We start from the raw sequence: 20391 nt of genomic DNA on the forward strand, positions 1-20391 counted from the left end.
CTTTAGAACGGGGCTTGGCAAGATGCGGCCAGGGGCTGGATCCAGCTTGCCTAACACTTTGATCCGGCCTGCGGATTGCATCTGGCTGCTTTCAATTTATATCCTGCCTGTGCCACCAAATTTCCAGGCAGGGACTATGGCAGCAGGATCCTGTTTAAATGGCTCCAGACTCCCAGTTGCCACACTATCCCAGCAGGGGCCAGAGCTGCAAGCCTTTTAAATAGCCACATCAACTCTGGGTGGCTGCCAGGCAGCATGGTAGTGGCCCAGAGCTATGAGGCTTTAAATAGCAGCAATTTAAAGGGCTCAAGGCTCAGAGTAATTTAAAAGGCTTCAGGTCACAGTAGTCGCAGCAACCACAGATGGCTGCCAGCTAACATGGTAGCAGCGGGGCTTAGAGCCATGAGCCCTTTGCTGTGTTTTAATTCAAAGACTCTGGCCCCAGACGGCTCTGGGGGAAGGCTAGTCCTCAGGCCCTGCCCCTTCCAGTTAGTGGAGCTGGCCCATCACCATGTACCAAAATTCATTAAGTGGCCTCCCTGCAAAAATTATTGCCCACTCCTGCTTTAGAATGACTATATGGACATTGAACTAGTGGCTTGGAGTGCGGGAGGAGGGAAAGTGGTGTAACTCTATATGTGCACCATTCACCATGATCCCTATCCATTTCCTTAGTATGATGGAGGTGTCCCCAACAATTCCATCTTGCTCTGAGATAAACAGGCAGACTGAATCATACTGTACAATAGGGATGATAGACAGCGATTAATTGAATCATGTAACTGCACAAAATATTATCAGTTGCATGATTATTCTATAGTTCCCGGGGGAGTTGGGCCCAGCAGCCAGTGCACTCCCAGCCCTACTCCCGGGGAACCCCTGACACCATGTGCTGCTGCTTCTGTATTAGAGGCAGCAGTGTGGGGTGGCAGCAGGCTCTGTCCGGGGGATAGGGAGATACAGATGGCTCTCTGTGTGCTGTGGGGAAGTGCTCCCTGTAGGTTTTGCCCCCCACTGTTCCCATTGGCTGCAGTTTGGCCAATGGAAGCAACAGGGGGTGGTGCCTGCAGAGAGAGCTTACCCACAGCACACAGAGCAACTTCTTTCCTCCCTGCCAGGCAGAGCCCGCAGGCCAGATCTGGCCCTGGCTTACCTTAATCAGGCCCGTGAGGTTCACCCCTCCTGCCTGCAGCAGGGAGCACAGCACCCTCCATGAGGCTAGAGCACCAGTGCTGGCTTGCACCCCTGCAGTCTGAGGGGAAAGTGGAGCCAAGCTCTGAGTCTCATAGGCTGGATCAAGGCAAGCCATGGGCCATAAGTTCACAACCCCAGGGTTAAAGTAGTGTTTCTCAATCTTTTTTTTATAAAGTACCCCCTTTTTAAAAAAATATATATATATATAAGTACCCCCAGTACCTACAGTTTTCAGACACATATTTTTTTTTCTACCATTGCAACACATTTGATTAAACAACTTAATCGTAGCCGGGTGGGTGATGAAATTTTTGGGTGTAAAAAGTACAAAAATAATAAAGTGCTGTAACACTTTAAACAAAAATTCAGTTTTCTCCAAATTTGAGTTGTTGATGTACCCCCCCAGACTTCTCTTGAGTACCCCTAAGGGTACTCGTACCACTGGTTGAGAAACACTGGGTTAGATCATTGGGAATAGTAGGCAACTAGAGAAGATTCATGCCCCAAAAGTGTGAAGTCAAGACAAAGGAAAGTGATGGTATAAATTGTGGGGGATTTAGCAATTAGCTAAGCAGTTGTCCCTTTCCTGTCTGTGGGGTTTATTATCACCTTGTCTCTTGGAATTGAAAATAAACCCATTCCTCATCTAAGATTGCTTTTTCATGTAACAGTCCACTGCTGTAGGGGAAGGTGTATGTTTGAGATAGATGGTCCACAAGGGTCTCTCTTTACAAAGTGGTTTGAATATAAAAATGCTAAAGATACACTTGTGGGAGAGCAGTAGAAACCTAACTCTGATTTCCCTCCAAAGAGATTTGTTTTTTAATTAACCTTCAGAATTTTATCTCCGTTTCCATGTGCCACTCAATCCAGCCACATCAATTGCTATTCTTTTCCAGGTTACTTAGGAGGATTTGATGGGAACTTCTTGTGGAACAGGATTGGGGCTGGTAAGTGCTGATTTTAACACTTTCCTCCAATAAAACTAGGGATGTTAAATATCGGTTAATTGAATAGTTAAGTAACTTCATGGATTCTAATGGTTAGTTGACTATTGTATAGTTCCCTGGGGGCAGGGCTGTTGCCTCTGAAAAAGAGGCAGCAGTGCAGGGTAGTGGCAGCCCGTGGGTGGGGTGGGGGGGTAATGAGCTCCCAGAACTGGTGCAGGCCAGAACTGAGCCGAGCTGCCTACCTGCCTGGCTCCTAATATACTTCAAATGCAGAGCAGCAGTGGGAGTAGGTCCTGGACCTGGCGTGAGCCAGGACTGAGTTGGGCTGCTGGCAGGCATGCTAAAAAATTTACTGGCAAGAGAGAGGGGAGGGAAATGTGTATAGTCTAGACCAGTGTTTTTTAACCTTTATAAAAAAAAAGTACCCCTCTTTAAAAAAAAAAAAAAAAAAAAAAAAAAAAGTACCCCCAGTACCTACAGTTTTCAGACACACATACCTTTTTTCTACCATTGCAACACGTTTAAAAAACTTAATCATAGCCTGGCGGGCAATGAAATTTTTGGGTGTAAAAAGTACAAACATAATAAAGCGCTGTAAAACTTAAAACAAAAATTCAGTTTTCTCCAAATTTCAGTTGTGTTGATGTACCACCCAGACTTCTCTCGAGTACCCCTAAGGGTACTCATAACACTGGTTGAGAAACACTGATCTAGAACTGATCTAGCTTTGGCTTATCGGTTAATCAAATAATCGACTACAGTATTACATCCCTAAACAGAACAAAGCTGCATTTCAGAGCTTATGGGTTTTAGTCACTAATAGAAGATTTTTGTTGTTCACTTGATCTCTTCAAAAGAGGTGTTAATTCTGTATAACTGCAGTGGATGTTTCAGTAGATGTTAAAAATCCCATAGCATGGAAGAGAATAGAGTATAATTATAGAAGGCAGGCTCGTCCTGAGGATAGGTGAATGGGGATGGGAATCAAGACATCTCCCAGCTCTGACTGACTTGCTGTGACACCTTGTGCTAATCCCATTTGCCTGATATTTTTCAAAGTGCTGCATATCCACAGCTCCCAGTGATTTAATTTTGAGTTGTGGTTACTCAGCTTTTCTGAACTTTATTCATCTTTAAAAAGGGGAACAATGATATTTGCCCATCCTGTGAAGGCCTTTGAAGTCTACAGATGAAACACTATAAATGTGAAGGATTTTTATTACTAGCCTACATTACTTCAGACAGGTTTTGTGAGTAAAAGAAATTGCAGGGTGGGACTACAGTCCCTGCACTGCTGATATTTTATCTCATTGTTTATGAACAACATGGGGAGATAGTTGAGTCTGAGAAGAGTGGCATGAAACCAAATCCTAGTCTTCCAGCAAACATCTATGCAATAATCAATGGCTTCTAATCCTCTTTTGTGTTCCAGAGTACAGTATGAATGTGCCAGTTTGGTCCTTGCGACTGCTGCCAGCACTAACTGGTGCCCTGTGTGTGCCTCTAGCATACCAGATTTTGGTAGAGCTGCACTTCTCCCATTGTGCTGCATTGGGAGCTGCCCTGCTTATTCTCTTTGGTAAGGATTGTGCCTTCATACAGAGAGGGGGAATGATCTGTTTTTGCCTTTGAATTTTTCCACGTTGACTTTTTAGAGTATGTGGCAGTTAGTAAGAGCAGTGGTGGGAGCCAGGGAGTTGGGTGCTGTTGTAGCTTTCCACATGCAGCTCTGGCAATATATCAGTCCCAATCAGCGTATTGTTATTCAGTCCCACACACAGTTCTGCAGCATAGCCTACAGTTCCAGCATTGCTTCTAAGCAGACACTAATTCTCTCTAGGGAAGAGGATGATTTGACACAGGGAACCTCACAGCCATGTGGGCAGCTTCATTTCTTTGCCTTTGAGGAGCCTCTGCAGTCTCTTCCTCAGACTTCTGTAATATACCAGGAATGGGAGTACATGACAGAAGGGCTATAACTCAGCTTTAGATTTCAGTAGGTCTTTTCTTCTCCCCACCCTTCTGCCATTTCCCCTGCTTGAATGGCTTCTGAAATACAGAGCATGACACATGCTCTTATCTCAGCCTTATTATACTTTTAAAGGAGCTTTGTTTTGCTCTCTTTGGAAATGTTTCTTTAATTTTCAGTTGATCATGTTTTTACAAGTCCTTATTGTTGGAGATAGTATTGCTGTCATGAGTATGGCTTGACAGTTTTCCTACCAATAATTGTTCCTGATTTGGTGTATTTATCTTCTCCTTTTGTTTCTAACAGAGAACTCTCTGATCACTCAGTCCAGGTTGATGCTCTTGGAATCAGTGCTAATCTTTTTTATCCTGCTTGCAGTTTTGTCCTACTTGAAGTTTTACAATTTACAGAAGTGCAGGTACAGCTGGTTTTCATATCTGGGCATTGGATAATCTTCCAGTTAATTGCATTTATCATTTAAATATAAATGTTTGTGCCATTTCTGTTTTTTTTTAATTGCCATGTAAATTAATTAATCAGAGTCTGTCTGGCACTAATTATTATGATCTTGCTGATAGTGTATTGCAAGCCTTATTTAGGGTATAGGCTAGGGAGGCAAGAATCCTTATCTAATCACAGCTGTGCTTTGGACAAGTCACTTAATTTCTCTGCACCTCAAATTCCACTCTGTAAAATAGACGTAATGATACTTGACCACTCACAATGATGTTGGAAGGATTTTATGTTCCAAGCAATTTTAGCGTACTGTTTAAATGATGGCAGGGTGGTTTTGACTTCCTTATACAGGTTAAATATCTCTAGTCTGGTAGCATCCATGGTCTAGCATGATTTTAATTAGCCGGATGCCCACTTATCATGAGTGTGGCCAGGTTTTCCCGTGGTCCCATAAAGTGTGTTTACAGCCTCCAGTCTTGACTCTCAGTTTTTTGTGCTGTTGTTTAGCTCTAATTTACCCCTAAGGCTATGTCTACACTACAAGGTTTTTGCGCAAAAACACTGTTTTTTGCGCAACAACCAGCGGAGCATCCACACCTCAAGTGCATTTTTGTGCAAGTAAATCGGCAGAACAGAGGGCTTTTGCTGGTAGAGTTATTCCTCTCCCCATGAGGAATAACTCTCTTTTGCGCAACAGCTCTTGCGCAAAAAGGCAGAGGTGTGGATGCTCTGGAGGGGGTTTTGCACAAGAAACCCCTATTGGCAAAAGCACAGTTGCTCTGATGGCCATTCTGTGAACTTTCTTGTGCAGGAGTGTCCATGCAGTGTGGGTGCTCTCTTGCGCAAAAGCACATCGCTTTTGCGATGCACTTTGAGGTCTGGATGTGCTATTGCGCAAGAAGTTTTTGTGGGAGATCTCTTCTGCAAAGGGTTTCTTGCGCAAAAACCCTGCAGTGTAGACTAAGCCTAAATGTTTTCTAAGATTCCAGTAAGCAGTGGAAGTATTGGTAATGCTGCTAGACAATATTGACTTCCTCTTTCTCGGCACTGGTCACATCCTGAGGGCACCAGACTAAAGAGGTTCAACCGGCAATTTAAAAAAATCCCTCTGGTATTTCTTTCTGATTGCTAATTCCTACTATGGAAAATTTCTCTGTACGTAGAAATGAAGAGGGTGACAAATATCTTTCTTAATCACAGGTGCAGAGACAACCTAAACATCTTAGACTCTTTTTGTGTGGTTTTGTGTACTCTCTGATTCTTGCAGAGCCCCATTTAAAATTATACCCTTTAAACTTAGCCAAGCCCATGGCCTATCCTATTGATTTTTTTTTCTTTGTGGTGTTGGGAGCAGTGCAGACTCTCACTACTCTGAATGACTTTTCAGCATCAGTAGAAGTGTTTAACATCCACACCTAGACAGAGGATATCCATCACTGTCCTGGGAGGCCTGATATAAGATGCTAATAGGTAGAAAAGGGAACAGTGAAGAGACAGACATTTTTCCCTGTATCTTAATGTTTTCTTTTGCCCTCTTCTCTAAGCCCCTTCACTGCAGGCTGGTGGTTTTGGCTTTTGCTGACTGGAGTTGCTTGTTCTTGTGCAGTTGGGTAAGTACTGACTTTTCCTGTCACGTTGTTTTACTAAACTCATAGATTGCTTTGCTGCGTTACTGAAAGCTCAGCTTTCCAAGACTTGCTCTTCATTTTACAACTAGTTGTTGAGCATCTGTCTGTAGCAAGCGTCTGTAAGTTTTTATTATTTCAAGGGTATTCAGTGAAGAATCAATGTACTGATTATATCAATCCACGTAAAGCAGTGACAGACAAATTGATGGGAGCTGTACTGAAAAGAATGAAACACATATATCAATACAAGCCTCCAACATACATGGGCTTGCTAAAAAATGAGACCTGGATTTCAACTTCTGCTCCCAAATTTGTCTGAGTTCAGGGACCTGCCATACTCTACCTTTTGATACACTGCCATGTTATCAAACAGTCTCCCTGCCTTTCTCATTAGCAGACAAATAGCCAGTTTGAGACAAAGCATTATGATTCAGCCAGCATATGGAACTGGAGCGCCAGTGTCCCTGGGCTTGGGAACTCTGCTGATTGTTAGAGTCTGAATGCTTACACCTTGCATTAAATCCTGTCTGTGGTCTGGGTATGTTTAACCTAGACTGATCTCTGTGTGCTGTCTTCCCAGGGTAAAATACATGGGGCTTTTCACCTACCTGCTGCTCTTGGCCATCGCTGGAGTTCATGCCTGGCACTTAATAGGAGACCAGACATTGTCAAATGTAGGTAGCCTAACGTACTGGATAAATAGCATGTAATTGCATTCACAGTATGCATCCAGAAAAGGAAGTGCAAGCTAAAAGCCTTCTAAACCATTTGCTAATAATTCAACACTTGAAGAAATCCTAGGTTTGTGTTGCAGTTAAGTCTACTGCTATAGTACAGAAAACCCTCTGCTTTCAGAGCTACGGCCCTACTATGTTATAGGGAGGAAAAAAGCAGGGTTAGGATTTAGATCAAATGTATACATGTAGTTTTTCTGGTGCCAAATTGTATTTCTGAATGGGAAGTGGCTTTCCTCCTCCCCCTACTGATACCCATCTTTGATACAGAATGACAGGATCTGTAGGTTAAAACCTGTCCAATTTCAACTATTCAATCTGACCTTGCAGGAGGTAAGTCCACAGGGAAGTTGGGATTTTTTTTTCCTTTTAAAAAATAATCAAGTATCTGCTTATTCTCAATAGCTGGGACAGGCTTGAAGGAGCTGGGGGGAGAAACAGATCTGCTTGCCTTTTCCCAGCTTTGCTGTGAGACCTTGGGCAAGTTGCTTCATCCCTCTGTAGCTCAATTATTCCCATTTTACATACGGGAAAACCCTTCCATATTTCACACACGGTGTGAAGCTTGATTAAATACAACTTTTAAAATGCTTTGAGAATCTGAGCTGTATTTCCATTATTACCTATCAGTGGGGAAGAGCTGCACGAAGCTGGGAATTACTTGAAAGGATGTAACAATGAGTTCTTTGTATTCTGCCAGGTTTCTGTGTTGGGCCATTTGCTAGCGAGGGGAATAGCCTTAGTGGTCATCCCAGTAGCAATGTACCTGTCTTTCTTCTACATTCACTTGACTTTGCTATACCGCTCAGGACCCCATGACCAGATTATGACCAGCGCTTTCCAGGCCAGTTTGGAGGTAAGGAAAGCGGGAGCGAGGGAAAGGAGATGCTGGAAATGGGTTGTGCATATATCCTCTGTTGTGGAAATGGACTAAATTAGCACTGTGAAATACATGCTTCTTTTGTCCTCATCTTGCTGCTTTTGTGCTATAAAATGGCATTAAGCTGAAACAGTGAGGAAGTGCTGAGTCTTGACATGAAAGCTCTAGTCCAGTCCCTAGCCTGGGGCTTTCTTTTGTACCAAGATCAATGTTTGTGGGCCCACACCAAATACGCCCCTTTTTCTACATAAGAGCTAAATTCTCTTGGTTATGCCAGTTGAACACTACTGAAGTCAATGGAATTGGTCTCACAAGTAAATGATGCAATGAAATCACAAGGGGTTTTAAAAATAACCAAACCCAGTTTGAGGGATACCATCTAGTCAGGGCTCGAAGGCCAGTAACATGCCCCTAACTCCCATAATAAAGCCCTGTTTTGTTTGCAAATGTGAAATAACATGACACAAATAGAAAAACTCACCCTCCAGTGGCAGTTTTTTAAAGTGCCACCAGACTTGTTGGCTTTACTGAAACAGACTCAGACTTAGCCCCTGTTGTCATGATGGCAGGATGGATGAGTGAGTGGAATTGTGATCCTGTGCATCAATTTGAAGTGCCCAGAGCGGGAAGCCAAGCTCACCAAAGACCAGATTTGCTGCATTGTGTAGGTCAGGCTTGCTCTAACAGCTATTTCTCCCAACATCAGGCAAGACTCAGCCTTACACCTGTGCCTCCTACTCCCCTGAGAGCATGGCCCGAGCCCCCTTCCATTCCTGTAGGGGTAGAACCAGACCCACAGTGGATGGGAGAATTTATAAAATGAAATAAAATAAATTCCCCTCAAAAAACCCCCAAAATTATAAAAATGTATTTGACATGGATTAGGAGGACTCCCTTTGCTGCTACCTGATGTGCTGAGACCCCATCGAGTCTGTTTTCCCTGCCAGATTGCCCCCCCCCCCAGTATCCTGTCTTGAGTCAGACACACTAAGCTGCTGAAACACACCTACAGGTTCTGGGCCACATCCCCAAAACGGCAGATCTTAACTGAGAACAGCGCAACAAGACCAAATAACTTCAAAAACAGACTGCATAAAGAAACTGCTGAGATTGAATTCATATGCAAATTTGACACTCTGAACCAAAGTCTAAACCAGGGGTCGGCAACCTTTCAGAAGTGGCGCGCCCCAGCGTATCCTCCTGCCCTGGGCCGTGCAGCTCTCCCAGGAGAGGAAAGAGGCGGAAAGGCTCTCTCTACCACACACCCTACTTGGTCTCCCAGGCAGGGGGAGGCTGCGCAGCTCCTGTGTTCTGCCTCCCCGGAGCATGGGGGAAGGTAGAGTGTATAAGGCAGTGTGCATATTGCTGTGAGGAGGGGAGGAGCAGCGCACTTCCCCACAAGCCAGATCCGGCACGAAACCTCAGGGCTTCCCCACCCCTGCAGGAAGCTGGTGTTGGCTCCAATCTTGTGGGGGCGTGATGCTGGATTGCCAGTACGGACTCCCTGTTGCAGATGGAAGGAGCGAGGGAGAGCCTGTTAATTGTGCGTGCCACTGAAAATCATCTTGTGTGCCACTTATGGTATGCATGCTGTGCATTGCCGACCCCAAACAAACATATGGAATAGTTCTCGCATTACAATAGGTAATTTCCCATTCAGGTACTCTCCACTCTTGGAGATGAGCCACATCCATTCTGATTTAATTAGCACTGATGTCACAATCCCATCTCTATAGCCTCTTTTTTCTGTCTTTTCCCCTTCAGCATCTGAAGAAGTGATTTGTAGCTCACAAAAGCTTATGTTCTAGTACCCTAATAAAAGTGTTATTTTTTTTAAAGTGCCACCAAACCCATTGTTGGTTTTACTGAAACAGACTAATATGGCTAACCTCTGAAAGATACCTGTCTCCAGCACTCAGATACCCAGCCCCTCTGGGTGCTGAACCCTAGATAAATCTGTTTACACTGTACAGAAATCTATATACTGTTCATGAAGTTTGCTGCCTTGATGTAAAGAGAGAGATGCACAGATTACTTGCCCCCCTCTCCAGGTAACAGTTATTTACACTGAGCTTATGATAAACAAAAGTGATTTATTAAGTACTAGAAGACTTACCTGGTGTTGCTCAGGTCCTTCAGGGCAGAAGGTGGCAGTGGTGGGTGGATGCAGGAGTCAAGATAGGAATTTGGGGATGTGTGGGGGTAGGGCAAGAGGCTGGGGATTTGAGGGAATGCATGAGTGAGGGTTGGGGAATGAGGAGGGTCTTGGGGTTTCCCCCCCCCCCTCTGGCTACCTCTTCCAATGCTTCCCCATCTGCCAGGGGCCTTCCCTCTCCCTCCATCCCCAGGTGCTGCAGCCAAGGTTGGGGAGGGAGAGTTTGGGGCAGAGAGGCTACTTACCCTGTCTGGTGATAGGCAAGATGGCAGAGCCCCAGCCCTGTTGGCCACTCTCTTGGTGGTGTAGCTGCCCCCCGTGGCCACTCTGCAGGATAGCTCTCTCCTGCAGGCTTGCTGCTCTTAGTATCCACTCTCAGTATCACGTCTCTCCTCTCTGTGCCCCTCCCTTTTACGCCCTTCATTTCTCTGACCTCTCCCTTTACATATTGTGGAATACAGTCCCATAACCCTGACCTTGTTTTAAGTTAGGATAAGAAGGAGTTGCATACCAAATTTGGTGGTTCTTGCTCTTACCATGGAGTAGGTAAACAGGCATTTCTAAAATATATAGCTAAAAAGGTAGGTTGTAAGTGAGAGACCGCATGCTGAACAATATAGGTCACTTAAAAAAACACGCAAGCTAAGCTTAATAACCTAAGAAACTTAGTTACATATATCATCTCACCCTCTTAGTTCTAATTAGCTTCTTTCACAGACTGGAAAGCCTTCCAGCGTGGGCCCAATCCTTCCACCAGTTCAGTCTTAGATGTTTCCAGCACTCATCGTAGATGGGATAGCCAGGGAGAACTGGCAACCAAGATTAACTCACTTCCCACCTTAAATAGGTTTTGCATAATGTGGAAATCCTTTGTGTTGTAAATTTCCCGTCTACTCTTGTGAAAAAATACAGCATCCAAAAGATAGATGCCAGCAACAGGTGACATGGCTACATGTCTCTGCAAGACCCCTGTCTCCTGAACCTACCCATCCACAGGAAGGTTAAGATCTATTGTCTTTTTGCTAATAGACCATTATAGCCCTGACTGGAATCAGTGGGAGTGACCCAAAACAGTGATATGCAATTACAGATACAAAGTATTAATATTCTTAATTTGATCTACAAAAATGATACATGCATACAAATGGGAAAAATTGTATGTGTATATATATCTTACACACACACACACACACACACACACACACACACACACACACACACACACACACACACACACACACACACACACACACACACACACACACACACACACACACACACCCCCTCTCATATATATATAAAATCTTGGTTTTTATTATTTCCATTGCAGCTCATCTGATGAAGTGGGTTTTGCCTATGAAAGCTCACGATTCTATATATTTTTGTTAGTCTCTAAGGTGCCACAGGATCACTGGTTGTTAGTCACATTGATTAATCCTCAGGCTGCAGTGCTGAGAATAGTGGAAGGCCCCTATGTGGAATAAAACAGAGCCCATACAGAATAGTTCCTTAATTTATTCCCGATGAAGCATTGCTTTGGGGATTTTCCCTGAGCCCCTGCAGGCTTCATTATGTAACCAAATTATCTGAGCATAGTATTGCAAGCTATGAATTTTATAGCTTTAATGAGGACAGCAAGCCTTATATTAATATGTTGTATTACGTGTTAAAGCTGAGAGTGACTCTCTTCAGAGTTGATCAGCTTCTGAGATTTTTTTCCTTCTGGTTTATTATCTTATTGTGCGTTTTAGGGTGGGCTAGCTCGGATCACACAGGGCCAGCCCCTTGAAGTAGCATATGGCTCCCAGATTACCTTGCGGAATGTCTTAGGCAAGCCCATGCCATGCTGGCTCCATTCTCACAAGAATACTTATCCCATCAGGTGAGGAATCTGTTTTGTTCTGTAGAGTATAAGGGGGGGGGATCTAATTGTGCTCTTGTTCTTCAACTTACAGTTCAGATTTCACAGACAGCGTCTGTGTAGCATCATAAGCGGTCTTTACATCAAGCTTTCAGGATGTTACCAACTGTTTATCAACCAAAACCTTGTTATTATCACGAAGGGCTTTGGAGCCCTTTAATACTCCTGTTAAAGTGTCAGGGGTTAAACGTCCATGGAGCAGTCCATAGTAATTATACTAATGTTGTTCCAGTTTGGTGTGCTTCATTTCTAAACCTCAGCAAGCAGACTTGGATTATAAAGGTATCGATAGAATCCAAGGCAAGGGAGTGCCCGAAAAACTTAAAAATATACTAGGCACCATCACCAGAATAGCAATAAGATGGATATTGGAGGGCAAGTGAAAACAAGGCTGCCTGAAAACAACATGATGAAGAGCTGTGGAAGCTGAGCTGAAAAACCTGGGGCATAGCTTGGGAGCCATTAAAAGACTTGCCAGAAACAGACAGGAGTGGAAGAGCGTTGTCGCTGCCCTAAACACCAGAGGTGTAATGGGAACATCATGATGATGAGGCATATTAGGATAATGTGTGGTTCATCCTTAAAAGAACTTTATAATCAGCTTGCCAAACCAGTAGCAATTAATTTCAGTGTCACTGAGAAGAGGGAAGGTACAGAAATGTAGAGGAAATAAAATGTGGAGGGAGACAGGAAAATCCTAACAATTACCTTAGATTCAGTCTCACTTGAGTCCTTAGTACAATAATAGACCAGATTATGAAAGAGACAATCTGTAAGTAGCTAGAGGATAACAGAACATCAAACAGCATGAACTTAAAAAGAGCAAATCAAGTCAAGAAAAGAGCTTGCTTTTCACAGTCCAAAATGAGTGGATGAAGGGAATGTGGTAGCAATGCAGGGGCTCTAGGTTTCAGTAGTATATTCAGTGTATTCTAGATTTCCGTAGTGTATTCAGTGTTATCTGGTATCATTAAATTAAATTTTAGATTAAAAATGTCCTTCCTGGAAGAACAGTAAGACTGTGGAACAGCACCTCTAGGGCGGTTGGGGAAGCTTTTGAAAACTGGAGGTTTTCAAAAGAAGGTGGGGAGCCATCTGTCTTGGATACAACAAATCCTGCCTCTTGGCATGGGATTAGACTAGATCAGTGGCTTTCAACCTTTCCGGACTACTGTACCCTTTCAGGAGTCTGATTTGTCTTGTTTCACTCACTTAAAAACAACTTGCTTACAGAATCAATTGTTCATAAAAATACAAAAATGTCACAGCACGCTTACTGAAAAATTGCTTCCTTTCTCATTTTTACCATATAATTATAAATCAGTTGGAATATAAATATTGAGTTTATATGTCAGTGTATAGAGCAGGATAAACAAGTCATCTGTATGAAATTTTAGTTGGTATAGACTTCACCAGTGCATTTTATGTAGCGTATTGTAAAAGTAGGCAAATATCTAGATGAGTTGATGTACTCCTGGAAGGACCTCTGTGTACCCCGAGGGGCAGGGTTTCCCCTAAGGTGCACGCCTGCATGGCTGACCGTTCACAATAACTTCTAACCTCCTTCCCAGAGCCACCAGCACTCACTTTCCTGCAGGACCTAGAAGGTGAGTGGCGTGGCTGCTTCAGCGGATGTGGCTGGGAGCCATTTGGCGGCTGGCTGCTCCCGTGGCCCAGGCCGTGGCCACATGGTAGTCAACTGCTCGGGCAGGCTGGGGCCATGTTGGCACTGGCTTCTTTGCTCTAGTGGGCCAGGGCCGTGACTGCTCTGCTATGGCGGACTGGGCCACGTGGGAAGCAGCTGCTCTGGCAGGCCAGCACTTGGGCTGCGTGGGGAGCAGTTGCTCTGGCGGGCCAGGGCCGGGTGGGGAATGGCTGCTCTGCTCCAGTGGGCCTGGGCCAGGGCCAGGGCCACATGTTTTAGGTGGCTGCACAATGCTAACAAAGAATGAGTATTTCCTATGAAAACATAGCTTTAGCACAAATATCAGGTGCTTCTAGAAATCAGGCCATCAGGGTCTAATGCCAGACATGACTCCTAGAAAATATACAGCATAGACTGTACCTATCACTTAGAAAAAAAATGTAAACTGAATTCTGCCACCTTTTGATTCCTTTTTCCAAACCTCACCTTGATTTTTCCTGAATTGAAAACTAAAACTGCTTCAAGTGGCAGAGGAATCACAAATCCATCACCTGTTGATGCTCTGATATTGAAAACAACTTGCCCACACAATGAAACCTAAAATGACTATGACAAAACTTTTAGGTCAATCCAGTGGTTTTCTATCAGGGAGATGTATAAGCAGAGGTCTTCCAAGGGGAAGATCAGCTCATCTAGATATTTGTCTAGTTTTACAATAGGCTTACATGAAAAGTATAAGTGAAGTCAGTACAAACTACAGTTTCATACAATGATTTGTTTATACTGGTCTGTATACAGGCTGTTAATTGCTCTAAGTTGCCTTATAACAGCAGCTGAACTTGCTCCTGGCAAAATGGAAAATGCAGAAGGCACAATGGGGGCTTAGATACATCTTTCACTCTTTCAGTATTCCTGCATTGATGCATTGTGGTCATCTCTTGGTAGCCTAATAAAAGTTAAGATGCTGTAATTCTAACTTTTCTGCTGGATCACATACTCTTGATATTGCTAGCAAACCTTCCAACGTCCTTTTCGTACCTTGAATTCTGACAGTAATCATAGGACTGGAAGGGATCCCAAGAGATCATCTAGTCCAGCTGGGGGAGAATCTGGGAAAAGGTTATAAACAGAGGAATTTGTCTACTTAAAATTTTGCAGTATTAAATGTATTTTTATTTGACTTCATATTAAACAAACACTTAGTCATGCACCTTGTGATTTATCCCTTGTTTTTGTATTTTTCCGTAACATTTTACATATATAATTTTGTTAATAACTTGGGTGCCACGGTGGCACACATCCGAACAAGCACACATGACCTCAATATTGGGCACAAGATAAAACTCACTCTGCTCCTGAATGGAAAATCTTAGAGGAAACACTACCCAGGGGTACCACTGGTCTAGATGACCCTTGCGGTCGCTTCTAACCCTATTCTAATTGTCCTGGGAAATGTAAATGGATGTGTATGTGAATTCCATTACATGGCCTGTAAATTGCTTAAAAGATCAGGAAAACCAGCACTGTATTGTGAAAGGCACCCAGTGGGATGCAACTGAGCCAGGGCTACTACTATATTCCTTCATAGTTGGGAAGAACAGTTCTGGATACCAACTGGGACATGTCAGGAATGTCAAATGAATTGAAACAGCATTTAAAAGCTAGACAGGAGACAAAAATCACATTGACTTCGCAAAATAAAAGCTAACATAGAAGGTGGGGAAATAATTGGAAAGGCAGATATTCAGATGTGTGTGCATGGCGGGGGGTGGGAGAGTTGGTATTATATCTGGAAAACTGTGATTTACAAAATAAATCTGGCTTGATAGTGGAGAGAGAACTGAATGAATGAGTTTCCTATCCAGTGCTGCAGCCAGCAGACCAAAGCCGTGTTTTGGCTACCTGTGCAGAGTAAGGCGATGATGGTCCCTTTTCATACAGCTCCCTTGGCATGGTAGCTAGAATGCTGTATATGGTACTAGGCATCATTGGTGCTGACACACTTGAGAAGATTCTAAGATCAGAACAACATGAGTCTATCTTGACTTACAGCAGATCTGCACACTTCAGTATGACCGTCACTCAAGGGAGAGTGAAAAATGCACTCACCTGACTGATATAATTGCACTCACCAAGTCCCTGGTGCATGTTGGCAAGACAGCTGCTCCTACTGACATAACTACCACCTCTCATGGAGGTGGAATTACTAAACCAATAGGAGAGCTCTCTCTCCTTGGCTTAGACTGCGATTGTCTCCATCAGTAGTGGTGTAACTGTGACAAAGAAAGCTTTTAGTGTAGACCTGCCCTAAACAATGACTCCAGCCATTTACAAGAATTTGAAGGATTGAAACACCAAAGAGGGAGAGAAATAATGCAAGGTGCATTATGGGGTATATGTAAAGAAAATTTTAAAAAATTACTTCAATTGATTTCCTGCATTGTTGAATAGCGATTGCAAGACAAACAGTGGAAGCTCGTTTCTGGCATTTCAGACTATACAGAATAAACCTCTGAAGAATATGCAGCAGGGAGGGCTGGAGAAAAGAAGCTAGTAAATCTTTTCTCTAATCACATCCCATGCTTTAATTTACCACCTAATTCATATGCCCAAGCACTTGGTCAAAGCCATTGATAGCCCAACCCATTCCATCTCTTCGTGGACATTACAGCCCAGTTTACTGCATGGAAGAGAGGATCTGAGCACTGGCTTTTCAGACGTCCCTTAGAATGGAAAACGAGAAACAGCAATGAGTGCTTGGTGTGCTGTACTCTTTGGAAGCCTTGGCCTCAACACATGTTATTTCATTATATCTGATGTGCGATGACTAGTCTGCATTGCTGTCATTTCCTTTCTACGTTGTATTTCTTCTGCTGTCTTTGAAAGACAAACCAGTGGTATAGTGCTAATTCAGGTCACCGAGTGAGATTTGCTAGTTTAATCTAAGGCTGCTCTCTGTTCTCTGTGACCGTGTGAAATAGCGATGTAACATTACCTCACAGTTCTGTCCTCTTGCCTATCCATATAGGTACGAGAATGGCCGAGGCAGCTCCCACCAGCAACAAGTGACTTGTTACCCTTTCAAAGATGTCAATAACTGGTGGATTGTTAAGGATCCTGGGATGTGAGTATACAGGAAACATGCTTAAATGCCATGCCATCATGAGCGCCGCTGATATCTGATCCCAAAGGCTAAGCAGGGCTAGGCCTTAGTAGTAGAATATCGCCATGCTTCATTTGCATAATTAATGAATGCATAATTAGGGGCTGTTTTTGCACAAGAGGCTTTTGTGCAAAAAGGTACTGTGTAGATGGCTCCTTTTTGTGCAAAAAACTCCTCTTGTGCAAAAGCTGTTCTTCCTGAAAAAATGAGGAAGAACGGTTCTTGTGCAAGAGGGGGGGGTTGCGCAAAAAGGAGCTGTCTACGCAGCTCCTTTTTGCGCAAAAGCCTCTTGTGCAAAAACAGCCCCTAATTAATTAAGCAAATGAAATACGGTGATATTCTAGTTTGCGCTTCATGCATAAGCTTTTGCGGAAGAAGGGTGCAGTATAGATGTAGCCTTAGTGTGAGAGGGATTTCTGTCTCCATGACCCACACAGGCTTTAATCGTTTTTTGGAGACTGCCAGCGACGGTGTCAGTTGTGACAAGGATGTATGTCAGATCTGATTGAAGCCACTGATTAATTTCATGTAAGCCATCAGTCAGCTATTGGATAGAAATAATCTTTGGTCACCACTGGCTGATCTGGATTCAGACCAGCCATCAAGAGCTCTGTTTTCCATTATCAGTTACCTACATCAGCCTATTCCTCCCTCCACTTTGTGTTCAGTAACTTTCTCTGTATCCATCTGTAACCCATAAGGAGCTCAGATTTCTCATCTCACTGTCCAGATGTTTCTCTTCCTTCCTTTTGTCCTGATCTCTGGCTTTTCAAGCATTAGTCAGCACTAATTGTGGTGGGGTATGGAAACATTTATTTTGGTTTGTCACTCCCACAGGCAGCAGCTGGTGGTGAGTAACCCACCACGTCCCATCCGACATGGGCATATTGTTCAGCTGGTCCACGGCATCACAACTCGCTACCTCAACACGTATGTGTTTCTCCTAGTCTCCTGGCTTTGTTGCTTCTCTGAATGTGTCTGTAGGGATAGAGGTATACTGGAAAAGTGGTGTTGCTCTCCCTAAGACTTTCAGGCTCTTGTAGTATACTCAGCCATAGGCAGGGGTCTGGATACACCTCGTCCATCATTGAACGGTTTCTGGTTAATAACATAAATTGCTCTTTTACTGCCAACTTCAAAAAGCAAATGTCAGATCATTTGTGGTAGATGTAGAAGAGTCAGAGACCTCTTAGGTCCCAGCTAGTCCAATATACATTGTGACCACATTACACATTTTACATGCCCACTAGTCTGGGTGAGCATTTTTCCCCCAAACAGACAGGCTTCTTTAGATTTTTGCATCAGCACTACCTACTCCATTATAGTAAGGGTGGGACTTTCAGAAGTGCCTAATTGGCCTTGCTACATGTCCCATTTACTTTCCTAGCATGTGGCTTTTCAGCTGATTTGATGGTCCCAAATCATGTAGGCACTGTAAGCCTGTCTGCTGCATGTTTGTGACAGTTTTGTAAGGCTGCATTATTATAAGAATTGTCTCTGAAGTAGCAGGCAAGATTCAGTAACCTAGATTAGGAGGCGGTTCTCTCCTGTGCTCATTCCAGGCCAGTTGATTTGTTCTCGGAAATCCCACTAAATACTGCTAACATTCTAGCAACCCTTCTTTTTGCCTCAGTTGAGATATTTGTGCTTTACCAAAGTCGGTACCTGGCAAAATCTGCTTCCTCCAATGCTTTTTTTATGGTCCTTTATAACAAGGAGCCTTCTCCCTTTCTTTGACCCCCACATGTGCCACTTGATTTGTGCCAATAGATTTTTTGGCTTTTTGTGTGTTGAATTTCAGTACTCACTTGAGAAGCTTTATGGGATTTGATTGTTAAATAACTCTATGAAATGAACAGAGAATTTAGCCCAGGACACATTTATTTTGTGGATCTTGCAGACATGATGTTGCTGCACCTTTGAGCCCACATTCCCAGGAAATTTCCTGTTACGTTGATTATAATATCTCCATGCCAGCACAGAACCTCTGGAGAGTGGTGAGTGAAAACTTGGGTGAGGGGCAGGGAAGCTTTTCTCCTCTTGGGAAACATCTAAGACAAAGTGAAGATCAAAAGACATCCCTTTTTTGCAGGAAATTGTAAATCGGGAATCGGACACTGATGTGTGGAAGACCATCCTATCTGAAGTAAGGTTTGTCCATGTGAATACCTCAGCGGTGTTGAAGGTAAGTGGTTTTATGTATATCAGTCTTCTCCTCTTCCCTTGTAGTCATCCCAAACTGCCATGCAATCTGTGTCCAAAACTAATTTTCAGTAAACTGAAAAGGCCCTGCTTGGTCTGACGTCATCTTGGTCTGACGTCAGTCTAGTGAAAAGACTGTTTCTGACAGTTATGGAGCACTGTAATGGCTTAATCTGTTATAGACTGAGCACTGCATATTTTAAATGGCAGTTGCAAGTTCTCAGCTCATTTGAGGACCAGCGTATGGGTCAGAAGTAGAGGCTGCATAAACAACAGCTGGTGGTGGTTGGGCATGCTTAAGAATTCCTCTTCACAGATAGCATTTAAGGTAGGTGTGAGAGACACTATCCATTTTTATTAATTGATCTAAGCCAGTGGTTCCCAACCTGTGATCTGTGGACCCCAGGTGGTCCACGATGGTACTACACGGGGTCCATGGAAAGTCTAAAAATAAGGATTGGGCCACCATGGTGGGCCCGATTCATACTTTTCTTTTTTTTCCCCCTTACTTTTCTTTTTCTTTTTTCTTTTCCCCAGGGAGGAGGTCTGTGAAGTATTTATAGATTGAAAAGGGGTCCGTATGCTCCAAAACTATAGGAACCACTGATCTAAGCTCTTTTATCACATTAGTCAGTCAAATCTGAGCACTCGCTCCACTGGCATCCTGTTAAGGTCGAGTCCAGCAACAGGTCTGAAATTCAGGAACATCCTGGCAGGACTGTGCTTTTTTTTTTTAAGCCTTCACTTTTATTTTTCAGCTCAGTGGTGCATCTCTACCTGAGTGGGGTTACCGGCAACTGGAGGTCATTGGGGAGAAATTATCCAAAGGGTATCACCAGAGCATGCTGTGGAATGTGGAGGAGCACAGATATGGGAAAAGTAACTCTCAGTAAAGTTCTGTAGTTCTAATGCCGTGGTCCCCAACACGGTGTCCGTGGGCGCCATGGCGCCCGCGGGGGCATTGTGTGCGCCCGCCAAGTGCTCGGGGCTGGCCTGGCCCCGGGCACGAGGCGCATGCGCAGTGCCGGAGCTGGCCCTGGGCACATGGCGCATGGTGAGCGCCGGCCCCGGGAGCGCCGCGGATTGGCCGCCCGCACTCTGGGCGCGTGGCGCTTGGGGGGGGGGAGAGCGCCGGGCGCACGGCGTTTGCAGGGGGCGCCAGCCCTGGGCGTGTGGGGGGGGAGCGCCAGGCGCGTGGCTATGGGGGGGCCGCCCCCGGGTGCACAAGTGTCCCCGCCCCCTGGCGCCCGGCAGGCGAACGGCCACGCCCCCTGGCGCCCGGCAACCTCTAATGGTTAGGGACCACTGTTCTAATGTGTGAGCTTCCTCTTCAGGGAGAAGGGGATATTTATAAAACAACAAATGGTCTGGTAGCACTTTATAGACTAACAAAACATGTAGATGGTTTCATGAGCTTTTGTGGGCACAACGCACTTCTTCAGATGACCGGAGTTTTGAGTTTAGGATACACAGACTCAAAATAAATAGGAGAGA

At 44.2% G+C, this 20391-nt stretch overlaps 1 protein-coding gene across 5 annotated transcripts in view; it reads left to right on the forward strand.

The window, feature by feature from the left end:
- POMT1 (protein O-mannosyltransferase 1) overlaps positions 1-20391 on the forward strand; it is a 31963-nt gene that overhangs the window by 2138 nt on the left and 9434 nt on the right. For all 5 annotated transcript variants that reach the window (XM_075905958.2, XM_075905959.2, XM_089772982.1 and 2 more), the window contains 12 exons: positions 2094-2144; positions 3577-3723; positions 4420-4531; positions 6114-6179; positions 6778-6871; positions 7632-7787; positions 11718-11848; positions 16561-16656; positions 17533-17625; positions 18596-18692; positions 18788-18880; positions 19656-19776. In XM_075905958.2, coding sequence (XP_075762073.2) covers positions 2094-2144; positions 3577-3723; positions 4420-4531; positions 6114-6179; positions 6778-6871; positions 7632-7787; positions 11718-11848; positions 16561-16656; positions 17533-17625; positions 18596-18692; positions 18788-18880; positions 19656-19776 — 1257 coding nt within the window. The remainder of the gene's footprint in view (positions 1-2093; positions 2145-3576; positions 3724-4419; positions 4532-6113; positions 6180-6777; positions 6872-7631; positions 7788-11717; positions 11849-16560; positions 16657-17532; positions 17626-18595; positions 18693-18787; positions 18881-19655; positions 19777-20391) is intronic.

The sequence above is a fragment of the Pelodiscus sinensis genome, chromosome 23, assembly GCF_052426305.1.
Source record: "Pelodiscus sinensis isolate ZL-2025 chromosome 23, ASM5242630v1, whole genome shotgun sequence".
In the NCBI taxonomy this organism is placed as follows: domain Eukaryota; kingdom Metazoa; phylum Chordata; order Testudines; family Trionychidae; genus Pelodiscus; species Pelodiscus sinensis.